This window comes from Mastigoproctus giganteus, chromosome 14, assembly GCF_048544385.1.
Source record: "Mastigoproctus giganteus isolate SK-2022 chromosome 14, ASM4854438v1, whole genome shotgun sequence".
NCBI lineage: Eukaryota > Metazoa > Arthropoda > Arachnida > Uropygi > Thelyphonidae > Mastigoproctus > Mastigoproctus giganteus.
The window spans coordinates 99278004-99291402 of record NC_143588.1 but is presented as its reverse complement, the minus strand read 5'-3'; the positions used below and the strand labels follow the sequence as shown (position 1 = coordinate 99291402).

General features: G+C 33.2%; 1 protein-coding gene across 3 annotated transcripts in view; it reads left to right on the top strand.

Annotated features, from left to right (window-relative positions):
- The window catches only part of LOC150075430 (uncharacterized), a 112089-nt gene that overhangs the window by 54753 nt on the left and 43937 nt on the right, over positions 1-13399 (top strand). For all 3 annotated transcript variants that reach the window (XM_090388356.1, XM_090388355.1, XM_090388354.1), the window contains exon 2: positions 5882-6015. In XM_090388356.1, coding sequence (XP_090244482.1) covers positions 5882-6015 — 134 coding nt within the window. The remainder of the gene's footprint in view (positions 1-5881; positions 6016-13399) is intronic.

Here is a 13399-nt window from a genome sequence, read left to right as displayed (position 1 = left end):
AAATGATAGCTGTATTTTTCAAATCGAGTGGAATTGTGGAACGTGTCGTTTTGGACACGCAGAAGACAGTCACGGCTAAGTGGTATACTGAACAATGCCTGCCTAAAGTCATTGGATCTATGAAGAACCTGCGGCCAAAGTCAAGAATGGACACCTGGTACCTCCATCACGAAAATGCTCCAGCTCACCGCGCCAAAGCCTGCACCGAATATTTGACCACGACAGGACTGAAACTTCTCGAGCATCCTCCCTACAGTTCAGACCTTGCTCCCTGCGACTTTGCACTGTTCCCGCATGTGAAAATGAAGCTAAAAGGGAGGCGGTTTTCCAGTGATGAGGACCTTCTACGGGCTTGGGACAACGAGTGTGCTTTACTCCTTAGTGAAACTTGGCAGAACTGGTTTAAAGATTGGTTTCGGAGGATGGAGAGGTGTATTGAATGTAGAGGAAATTACTTTGAAAAAATTAAATAAACAAAGCTGTATTGCAAAACTTTCCTAGTACCCTTTGTACATATAGTATTATTTATAGATATCAGCAAAGTTATTTGAAGTGAGATCTTGTGGCGGCACGGAACACTGCCTTATACAATGGGATAATCACCTCCTTATCCCTGCTAGCAAAATTCCAGTATATAATCGACAAAACCCTATGAGCTGTCCTGGTAGCCTCTGCATTACTCAGAGAACTTCATATCTGACTGCACAATTACCCCCAGGTATTATTAGAGCTATCATTACACCTCATATTGTAAAATCCTTCACAACAATTTGCCTATCTTTCATACTTTGAATCAGTAATGCTTTCCCAATACATAAGACTATTGTTACTTATTCTCAGTGGGTACCATCATCCAGATGGTTGCTTCAGAACTGTTTGGCTCCATGTCGGTGAGTGGGTAGGTATCTAGTGGTATAAAGGCTGGCAATCCAGTTGTGAATTTATTTCAGTGTGAGAGATGCAAAAACATGAGTTAAACACACACCAACTTGTTTGAGCATGAGGATTCAAATTGCAAAAAAAAATTCAGCTATATATATAGGTTAGTTTGTAAGCATTATATCTACAGCAGTTGAGCCAACCAAATCAATTTTATATTATTCTTCCCCCCACCCCCAAATGGCAAAAATTCACCATTGAACTTTTTTAGTTTCTTTTTTTTAATTCTTTTTTAAGTTTCTTTTTTTTAATTCTTTTTTAAGTTTCTTTTTTTTAATTCTTTTTTAAGTTTCTTTTGTAAGTTTTGTTTTGAAAAGAAACTTTTGTAAGTTTCTTTTTTGCTATTCTCAGGAAAGCCAGTTACTTTAATCTACAGATGGAAATGAGTACAGTATATGACACAGCTAGCAAAAAAGTAACAACCATGAAAAATAGTACTTGTACTCCTTTTAAGGAGCATATCTGTTAACTCTACCTATTGTGAATTTTGCACCAGGGTCCAACCTAATTATCATCATTAGCCATATGGTGCAAGGAAGCCTGAGGCTTTTGCTGCACCAACAAAAAAAAAAAAAAAAAATTCTGAGAGAGAGAGAGAGAGAGAGAGAGAGAGAGAGAAGTAGAGGGGAATTACCAAGGAAGAGAAGAATGATGATATCCAGCTCAGGACTCTAGGCGTGCCAAGCCCATGCTCACCAGATGTGAGCCCCTGGGATTAATGATGAGATATTCCTATATATTTAATATAAGGTAGATAAAATTTTCCATTTCTTATAAATTCACCTAGTTTCCTCTTCATATTATCAATATTTTCCCATCATTTTGCAATAGATTATATATATAAAATAATAAGTACAGGCAGTTCTCGCTTTACAAGTTTTTTCCCCCAAGTATCAACAAAATCGAAAATATGAACATTAATTGCAAAAAATGAATGTTAGACATTCATAAATACCGCATTCCAAACCACGTGTGTAGCTATACAATACAGTGTACCCTGCTTTACGATATTAATCAGTTCCAGAGACACAATTGTATCGTTAAAATATCGTAATGTGAACCCAATAACACATTGTTTTTTGGTAATTCGTTTCAAGGTCTTGGAAGTTGAAATTTTTGCTGTATAACTAACTATTTATCTCTTAAACTGTCATTTTTAAGGTCACAAGCGTAACCTTAAGGCCATATAAAAGGTCACGAGTGTGGTTTATAAATTGTATTAGTTACCAATTTAAATCATTAAATGCATTATATCGTTATCATATAAGCAATCAATTTTAAATGCCTTTGTGATATTTTTCTAAAGCAGATTTCTGGAGATCACTACCATAAAACAATTTGCACTTTCTGGTTTATTGGACTTTTCTGTTACTGCAAGCAATTATAAACAGGTAGGAAACTCATATCTTCTTGCATTTGCAAAAATACCGATAGCTGGAATTGTGTGGTTTTTTATGTTATTATAGTGAAATGTGTTTTCCCCTCAATGAAATTTTCAATTGTATAAAAAACATAAATAAATTTTCAGAATCTTCTCTTTATCCTTTTTTTTTTTTTTTTTAAGCTTCGTAAACTTGTTACTCCACGCAGTGTTAGTTGCAATTTGTGTGTGCCGTTAAAAAATGCTTATGCATGCAATCGTGAAATTTATAATTAAAAGAGAAGATTATCTTGGAAACAAACACCTCTTGAAACATTTCTGAAGACGACTCCTTGTGCAAAAAACAGAGTGCCGAGCCAATAATGAGTGATCAACAAGTGTGCATTTAGTCGATGATGATGAAGAATAAACATTCTCTAATGTTTGTAAGTCGTAAATAATTTCTCTATTATTATAATTTGCTTGATTTTACAGGCTACGTTTTCATTTCTTTCGATAAATCAATCATTGTTTAAACATAAACTAATTAGCTAACTAATTTCATTGTTGAGAACGTAACCCCTATTTTTAACCTTATGTCTATAGGAAATAAATTCCCGCTTTATGAGTGCCCACTAGGAACGAATTAACTCGTAAAGTCGAGAACTACCTGTATATTAAAATAATATACAGGGGTCTCCGGCATCCAAGTATTCATTATCAGAGTCCCAGAGTTATGAGGTTGCAAATAATACATAAAAATTATGAAAATAAAAAATATAATAGTATATGTGTACTTTGTTTCAACTTATGTTGAAGCACCCCACTGCACACTTGACTATTTCTGTCCCACTCTTCCTGCGAGTGTCCTATTAACTTAACTTACTCTACTTACTGTCAGTTTCTCATTTACTGTTGCTTGTAGTAAATGCATGTGATATTTTCGATAATTTTTTCATTAAGTGAATTCTTAGTTTTTTTTTTATTTTTAAGTGCCGATGATAAAACATCACAAAAAAAAAAAAGCAATGCAAAAGTTATGGTTTAGATGTTAAATTAGAAGTTATACATTGTAAATAGTTAAAAATAACTTAATTCACAAGGCATAATATGATAAGAGTAAGAGTTTTTAATATCTATATAATATTGGTGTAGATACACCATAGATAACTCTTAAACTATGATAGCAGTGTGGGAGGCATCATTTGCTCTATCTCATATTGTGTTCTTCCTTCACAACGAGTTGCCATGGTATTGCACTACCTTGAATGAGTAATGCTTCACTAATAGAGAAGACTATTTTTACTTATTCTCAGCGAGTACCACCACCCAGACGGCACCGTTATTCGAGGTAGTGCAATACCATGGAAACTTGTTGTGAAAGAAGAGCACAATATGAGACACAGAGCAAATGATGCCTCCCACACTACCATCATAGTTTCTTAAGAGTTATCTATGGTGTATCTACACCAGTATTATATAGATACTGTAAATAGGGGAGAACAAGTAATCGATATCCCACATTCCCATGAGTCATGGAAACAACAATTCACACCATCCTAAATAATGAAGGAGATATCAAAAGCAGAGCAAAGAATATAATTCAGCATTCTGAGGTTAAATCAATGAGAAAGATGAGTGATGTACTGTACTATGAAAATTTGGTCCCTATTTTAGGTAGATTCGTTTTAAGGGGAATTTTCTGGAACCAATTATCCTCAGATAACAAGGACCTCTGTATGTATAAAATATTAAGAAACTACGTAAAATATGTTACATAGACATGTCTATGTAACATACTTTACCTATACGTTCTCCATAGATATATCTAGGTATGTTTTTTGTAGTACTCTAAAAACTAATAAATATCTATATATATATATATATATATACATATATAAAAACTAATACAATAATCATAAACTAATACATATACAGTTGATTCCGGTTATTTGGGACACATTGGGACTAGTGCATTTTGGCCCAATTAAGCGGCTGCCCCAATTATCCTAAGTTTCACGTAAATAGTTAAAAATACAATGGACCCCTGCTTTACAATTGGTTCCCTATACAATCAAATCACGTTACGATGGACTCACCATAGTAAAGTACTGTTCACTATACGATGTGTAGTAAGTGCTGGTCATTGTGATCACGGTTGTGAATTCAATTTTAATTCTATTAAACAGCGATTTTAATTAGTGAAAATAGGAGGAATATTATCCACAGGCTATAAAAGTAAAGATATATTAAGCACAAATTTACCCTTTATTACTTTACCAATTAAAAAATTAAATGATCTGAATAATTAATACGTACTGTAATATGTACATACCAACCAGTTGACATTTTTGTTCACTGACATTTGTGGGTAGGGGTTAAAATTTAAAACAGTAAAAAGATAAGCAATCAATAACAAAGAACATGGCATATACAAATTGCAAGTAACACGATATGCGAAAGTGAGAACGGGGAAACAAGTTACGAAGCTTTAAAAATAGGAATGAAGAGAAGATTCTGAAAATTTATTTTTTTTATATGATTGAAGATTCCATGGAAGTGTCAACACATTTCACCATAATAACCCACAGAATTCCAGCTGTCGGTATTATCACAAATTCAATAAGATCAAGTTTATGATAGATTGCACTAACAGAAAAGCCCAATAAACAGGTGACTGCTAATTGTTTTATGGTTGTGACAGCCAGAAATCTGACCGAACCATGTGGTACGGTCAGAGACAATCGTAGGCTAATTTCCAGTGCTGCCATCTCCTGCCCCAATTAAATGGCATGTTGTCCCAATTCAGCGAAGTAAACCCTGGCTATTTTCTCGATTTGGTTCTGTTTTTTCAGATTTGCCCCAAATAAATGGCTGCCCCGAATAACCGGAATCCACTGTATTTAAAAAATAATTTAATAAGACTTGGACATTGCACCAATTCAGAATTAAACTATATTCAAGAAGCTTTTGTGAAAGAAGACTTGAGTCGTTTTCAGCTCTTGCTAAAGAAGAAAAGTCTAGGTTTCAAAAGTTCAATGGTTAGTGCATAGGTTTCCAAACCTTTATGCCTTTCACCCCCTTAAAATATTTCCTAAATTTCTGTCACTCCCCATCTTCCAGGACTTATGCAAATAAACAGATTTGACTAAATTTAGCCATGAGTGCACATACTTTTATGAATAAATACATTTAATCTCAAAGATTGAAATAAAAGATGTTTCATACCTGGATTAAAGGATGGTTTGTCCATATTTTGTTAAAAAACTACTTCCTGAAAACATGTGCCTCCCAGAAAAACTAAGTGTATCCACATCCATGGTTTGTTTCCATATTTATGATTTCCAACTGGGGGGGGGGGAAGCTTTCTACAGAATGTGCCTTATATGTGAATCTGTAGTATTGTTCAAAGTTTCCACAACTTTTCTTTGTTGTACATCAAATTTTAATGTTCTCTTTTTTTAAATTTTTTTTTATACATATATAAAAAATATTGGGTTCTTTTATTTGATGCTAATTAGTTGTTTGTAGCCCAGACTCATAAGTTTTTGAATAGTGAGCCCTTATTTATTTCATTTATAGATGGTTATTTTGATGCCACAGAAGAAAACAAAACATACGATGCAACTCCTGACAGTGGTGTTCATGATCTTTCTGGGATGGATCCTGAACAGAGAGCAAAACTGGAAGATGATTGGAAGATTGAACTTGCAAAGGTATCTATCAAATTATGGTTTTTGTCAATTGCCAGCACGTTTCACCAAAATTATCATTGTACATTTCATTTACAAAAAGTTACACAAGTTTATCAGATTATCATCTGATAAACTTTAATTTTAGGATAATTTTAGGATAATACATCCTAAAATTACAAAAAAAAAAAAAAAAAATATACAGTTTCTCTATCAAATTATCTGTATCAGAATATCTTGAATATATTATTAATTCCTGCCACATAAGAGGCACCCATAATTTAGCAAAGATTATTTAGAAAAAAATAATTGTTTGTGAGGAACATTTATTTTTATTGCACATATCACATTACTTCTAATTCTTTTTAAACAACAGCACTTTATTACGCACTATGACTTTTTTATAATACCATACATCAGTGGTTTTCAACCTTTTTTTTATAACGGCACCCCTAAGTAATTTATTTTATTTTGCGGCACTCCTACTCAATCTACTCAATTTTCTGTCTGTTAGATCCGATTCTCTCTCTGTGTGTATATATATGATAGTTATTACAATAATATAATTATAAAAATTATATTTCATAATACGGCGCCTCCATTGCCAGGTGGGAAGGAGCAGCAGTGCATAACCACGCTTCTTGATTAGACTGGGGTTCGATCCTGTCCCCACCAAATACGGAGGATGCGGAAAGGTCAGGGAATGACCACCCATATTCCCGGAGCAATATGGCCTTAGTTGCAAATGCTCCTAAAAACCAAATAACAATTTCATAATACAAATTTTATTTATTTTTATATATATATATATATATATATATATACACATACAGTCGAACTTCCCTATAACGAATTCGATAAATCCAGCGAAAAAATTCGTTATAGAGAAATTTCGTTATACAGAGAATATCTTTTTTATTAGAAATTATCTAATTAGAAAAATGAAAACGAATCTACATTTATTTCAAAAACATACTTATTTAAATTACGTTTACACAATTTTCGCTGGTAAGTATCGCAAATTAAAAAAAAAAAAAAAAAAAAACTGTAATTTTAGTTTGCACAGTACAATTAAAAAATTGTCTGATTCTCAAAGAAAACCTCACATTTGTTCAGAGCATTAAAAACATTATCAGGAACATTTTCACAAAACTGTAGACCCATATGAACCGGCGCCTCCATAGCTAGGTGGGAAGGAGCAGCAGTGCATAGCACACACTTCTTGATTAGACCAGGGTTCGAGACCGTCACCACCAAATACGGAAGATGCGGAAATGGCAGGGAATGACCACCGCATATCCCGGAGCAATATGGCCTTAGTTGCTAATGGTCTTAAAAAAAAAAAAACCAACCAACCAACCCATACAAACCGTTAATCATTTCTTCGCAAGTTGGCTTTTCTACGGATTGTTCTGATGCGTCATCGTTAATTTCTTCGTGATCATGGTCGCGTTTAACACTGTTCAGCAGTATTTCATCTTCATTTGGATGTTGTACTATGATCTACATAAACATAACTATCCAGTGTTATTTCATTTTCGATGTTTCCGGATGATTCTAATAATGTCCAAAAGTTTTTCAGTTGTGAAAGGGGTAGTTCATCTAGTTCGTTTGTTAGACTTCTGTATTCAATGCAAATCCCACTTTCGAAAAATAATTTTGAATAGTATATTCAGTGACGTCGTTTGTCCAAACTTTTGCCAGTTCAGAGATGCAATCTCTAAGGTTAATTGTAACCTCCAAGTTTCTATTTTCTGATAGTGCAATGACAATCTTCATTATTATTCTCTTTCAATAATGAAATTTAAAATTTTTAATAATGCCTTGGTTGGCTGTAGTTTTGACGTTACGTTTGGTGGTAAAAACAACTTCGCACTTTTAAGTTTGGCAGAAATACTGGCAAGATGTGCCGGACAGTTGTCAGTTACCAACACAATTTTCCTTTTTTCTTTTGTTATACGTTTGTCTAGTTTTAATATCCATTCTTCAAAAATATCACTTGTCATCCATGCTTTTTTTTTATTAAAAGGTGTAGTCAACTTCCAAAGATTTTGTGCCTCTAATCAAAAAACCCAAGATGTTTTATCTTGGGTTTTTTGATATTTCGATGACTAAAAGTCTTAAGTTTTCACTTCCTGTCATATTTGCTCCAACTAGCACAGTGATTCTTTCTTTGCTTTGTTTTCCACCAAAACATTTATCATCCTTAAAAGCAAGTGTTCTATTCGGTAAACATTTAAAGAATAAACCCATTTCGTCAGCATTAAAAACATCCTTACGCTCATATTCTTCCAAAATCTTCTTTAAGGTATTGTTCCTCCAACTGTTGCAACCTTCTTCGCTTACATTAACACTTTCTCCACAAATAACCTTTTCCGCAATTCTGTGGCGCTACTTAAATTTATCTAGCCACCCAGTGCTTGCATTAAATTCTGTATGTCCCAGAGACTATGCAAATTTCAGAGCTTGTTGCTTAATTATTAGGCCCAATATTGGGATATTCTTTTCACATATCATTTACACCCATTTTAGAACAGCTTTATCAATATCTTCGTATATACACAACTTAATTCGCTTCTTGTCTGCTCCTCCTCCTCCTTCAATTGCATTTAAAATTGATTCTAGATTTTTTTTAAAATCATAGATAAACTGCTTGCAGATATGTCATATTTCTCCGCAACATCTTTTTTCTTAAAACCCTGGTAAATACCATAACAATCTTTGCTTCATCATTAATACTTAAACACTTTCTCTTCAACATTGTTTTTGCAATTGTAAAAATTACTGGACTGCAGCTCTTGCCGATACATACACTGCAAACTTCGCTGCGCTGGCCACATAGTACAGGTACCGCCTACTCAATGACGTTCGCTTGCCAATTCAACAGTATCACTCCCTTTGAAGAAATATACAACGTTGTGAATTTCTTTTATTCTACTTTCATACACGAAAGAAAATTTATGATTAACGTATGCTGTATGTTACTTTTCAGAAAAAAAAAAAAGAATACAAGATCATATAGCCTATGTGATTGATGACGAACGAAATAAAAAAAAAAAAAAAAATCATGAAAGCCATCTACTGGGAGTCCAGTTAGACGAGAATGGACATATCATATAATGATTGACATGAAGGTCACATGGTACAATTGAGGTGAGAAGTGAATGTCACTCAGTAGGCGTTACTAAAAACCGACACCACCAAATACGGAGGATGTGGAAAGGTTAAGGGAATGACCACCGCATATTCCCGGAGCAATATGGCCTTAGTTGCTAATGCTCCTAAAAACCAAACAACAACTAAAAACCGACTATGGTAGCATTCTATGTATTGCCGCCGCAGCATGCTAAAGTTTACCACTACAAATTTCGTTTTCCCCTGAGCCAACATCAATTTACAAATCTACCCTATTTATTGTAAAGTTTACGACCACTTTTAAGAAAACCCATTTGGTTTAATAACTGTAACAAAAATGAAACAAAGACCCTCCTACGGGCGTCAATGGCCACAAGTGTTCACTAAAAGGATGATTATTTAATTCCAAATGCTAATGAGCAATTTCGGAAGGAAGGAGGCAGTATATTTGAACGGCTGTTTAGCAGTAAACGCTTGAAAATCCTCAAAAATGCTTTTACTAATTTTTTTAAAAATTCGTTATAGAGAGACTAACACTTTGTTATATGGGGTTAATTTTACATGTAATTTCATTTCAAGGTGCAGTGTTCGCGAAAAAATTCGTAATATAGAGAAATTCGTTAAATAGAAGTTCGTAATAGAGAAGTTCCACTGTGTATATACACCTAATTCTGTTTTTGCATGAACTTTTTTTACACGAATTTGATTTAACACTAATTCAAAATAAATATTTGATTCTCTTTTTACGCGAGTCATTTTGATTTAACACGATTTCTATGAAATTTTTTTTGCCTAAATTCTAAAATTTTTTTTTTTTATTTGTGGCATATTAGTATCATTTCTATATTACATGCACCAATAGATTGGATAACAGCTAGTGTGTGCGTTTTGAAACGCGTGCTTTTTGTTTACGTCTAGGTATCTATGAATCATCAACGTTTTTATTGAATTTGGTGCACATCTACGGTATTCGTGCATTGTATCTTTGGAAGACATTTAGTAGTAAGCTCTATTTCAAAGTGAAAGAATCTTTAGTGAAATTTGTGCACATATAAATTTATTAATTTTGCTGATAATCAATAAATTGTAAGTTTACAAATTTTTCATACCTTTTTTTATTAATTATAACTGAGATATTTTTTGGTAGCCCTTATATAATGTTGAATAATTCACCTATTACCAAAATGAAAAGGAAAGCGATTTCTTTGGAACTTAAAATTCAAATTTTAGATAGTCTTGCAACTGGACAAAGGGCTATGTCTGTAGGAAAGTATTTTGGTGTACATGAAGCTACCGTAAGAACTATTAAGAAAAATGAAGCTGCAATTAGGAAGTCGGTATGTTCTGGAACAAAAGTAAGTGTTAATTCATCATCATATACAAGAGATATTGTCAAGGAAAAAATGGAAAAGGCTCTGGTAATATGGATAGAAGATCAGTCACAAAAAAGAGTACCAGTAGGTGGAAATGCCATTAAGCAAACAGCACTAAGGATTTACAGACATATTAAAGAAAAGGAGCCAAGCACTTCATCTCAGTTAAACAGAAAGTATAAATTTTCTGCGAGTACAGGTTGGATGACAGGGTTTCTTAAAAGGAATGCTCTTCATAATATAAAAATTAAAGGTGAAACTACATCTGCAGATGAATCAGCTGCTAAAGTATTTATGCAGGAACTTGCAAAAATTATTGAAGATGGAGGATACACTCTTGATCAAGTGTGGAATGCAGATGAAACTGGTTTCTTCTGGAAACGAATGCCGAACAGAACGTATGCAGCCAAATTGCAGAAAACTGCTGGTGGTTTTAAGGTAGCTTAGGATCGTTTCCTCCAATGCTTCAGGAGATCGTATGTTGAAACCACTTCTGGGAAATCGAGCCCTAAACCCATGTTCAATGAAAGGTGTAGATATCAATAAACTGCCTGTTCACTGGATGGCAAACAAGAAGGCCTGGGTGACCACTGCTATCTTTACAGAATGGTTCAACAAATGTTTCGTCCCAGAAGTCAAACGTTATATGAATTTGAAAGGTCTCGAATTTAAAGTTCTTCTGATTCTTGACAATGCACCCGGCCATCCTGTCTTGAACCACCCAAATGTACAAATTTTATTTCTGCCACCTAATACTACATCTTTGATACAACCGCTAGACCAAGGTATAATTGCGACAATTAAAACATACTACGTAAAACGAACATTCTGACACAGTTTTGGACAAACTGAATGATGAAACACTAACAGTCATTGATGTGTGGAAGAAATTATCAGTTATGGATTGTATCAATCAAGTTGGATTAGCGTTAACTGAATTAAAACCAGCAAATTTAAATGCGTGTTGGAAAGCGGTTTGGCCACAATGTGTAAAAAGCAAAGATCCCATCATCCCTAATACGACCAAATTTCCCAACAATCATTACAATGGCACACAAAATTGGTGGAGAAGGATTCGATGATCTATCGTTTGAAGATATTGATGAATTGTTAACCGACAAAGCTCTAAACGAAGATGAAATATTAGAGGTTGTCCTTGGGACTCCTTATCCCACAGAACATAGTGATAATGAAGAAAATGATCCTGTTCTAAATGCAGATTTAATAAAAAAAGTTTTGGAACTGGCCAGAAAATTAGATAATCATTTTGTCCAACATGACCCTAATGAGGAACGTGCTGGGAAGTTTCAACGTGAACTGAAGTTGTTGACAGCCTCTTACAGAGAATTATATAACGGCCTAACCAAAACACGAACACAACGATTAATAACTGAATTCGTTCGTAAAACCGGTGAAACATCAGCACCAGAGGAGACTTATGCTGATTTTGCTCAAGAGATCACAGAAAGAATTTCATAATAGAGGAAGAAGACAATGTCCACAACATTTCTAGTGATAGCAGTGATATTCCAGTTGTACGCAAACGTATGCGCCATTTATTATCAGAAAGTGAAAATGAATAAAATCTTTTTATGTGTAAAACAGATTTTTTTTTTTTTTTTTTGTTCATGAAGAATTTTTTTTCATTTCATATGCATACAAATTTACTTTAATACATTTTCATTACATATTATTACTTGTGTATTTTGTTGAAATAAAATAATAAGCTTAAAACGAATATTTTTATGTGTTTTTTTTTTTTTTTAATTATTTTTACTGATTTTTTAGATCCGGAACCAATCTTCTTTTCTTCCATAAATACAATGTATTTTTTTACATGAATTTTTTTTACACTTATTTTTCAGGAACGTATCTATCATGTAAAAACAGAATTAGGTATATATATATATATATATATATATAAAGTTTTTCTTCTTACTATCTGCATGTTTCTCTATGCGTTAATTTAATTATTTATTTTTGCCATATCCATCACATAGGGGGCACCACATTATTTTGACGACTATTACATTATGTCCTAGATACGGTCAATATGTAGTATGTATTATATATTTAATCTTATTTTAATCATTAAATTACGTTCTCTGTCGGGTCAACGATGATTAATATATGCTTACATTTATATTTTACTTATATTTCTTACCTTTTTGATTCTAATATTTCTAAACTTTTATTATCATCATTCGATTTATTTATATTCGATTTACATTTGGCCTATACTGGTTTATATTTGGTTTAGATTTAAATTACTTAGCATATATTGATCATCAGAGAAACAGAGAACCTCTTGTCGTTTTTTGCATTCATTCTGGGTGGTTGGCCCCAGTTGAAGTCATCCAGATTGTCGGTAAAAAGCGATAATATATATATATATTTTTTTTTGCGTTTTCTTAGGTCCCTGATGGTATTATTGGATTGATCTGCTTATTCTAATGGTTCTTTATATTATCCTTATATATATATATATATATATATATATATATATATATATATATATATATATATAAAATATTATTTAAATAATGACTTAAACGTTAAGATGTAATAACATAAAATAAGAAAAAAAAAAATAATAAATATTAATATATATATACAGTAATACCCCGACTTACGCTACCCCGACTTACGCGAACTCGGAGTTACGCGGTTCTTGATTTTTTTCGTTTGGCAACGCTGCCGCCCACTATCTTCAAGGTCGTTTTTCATATGTTATCGATATACGGTGCGACGGCAGAGAATGAGAGCGAAAGATGAACAAAATTCAACTTTGCTGCTTTTATGTTTTTTATATCAGTGAAGGGGAAACACATTTCACCATAATAACGTAAAAACCAACACAATTCCAGCTATCGGTATAATCGCAAATGCAATTAGATCGA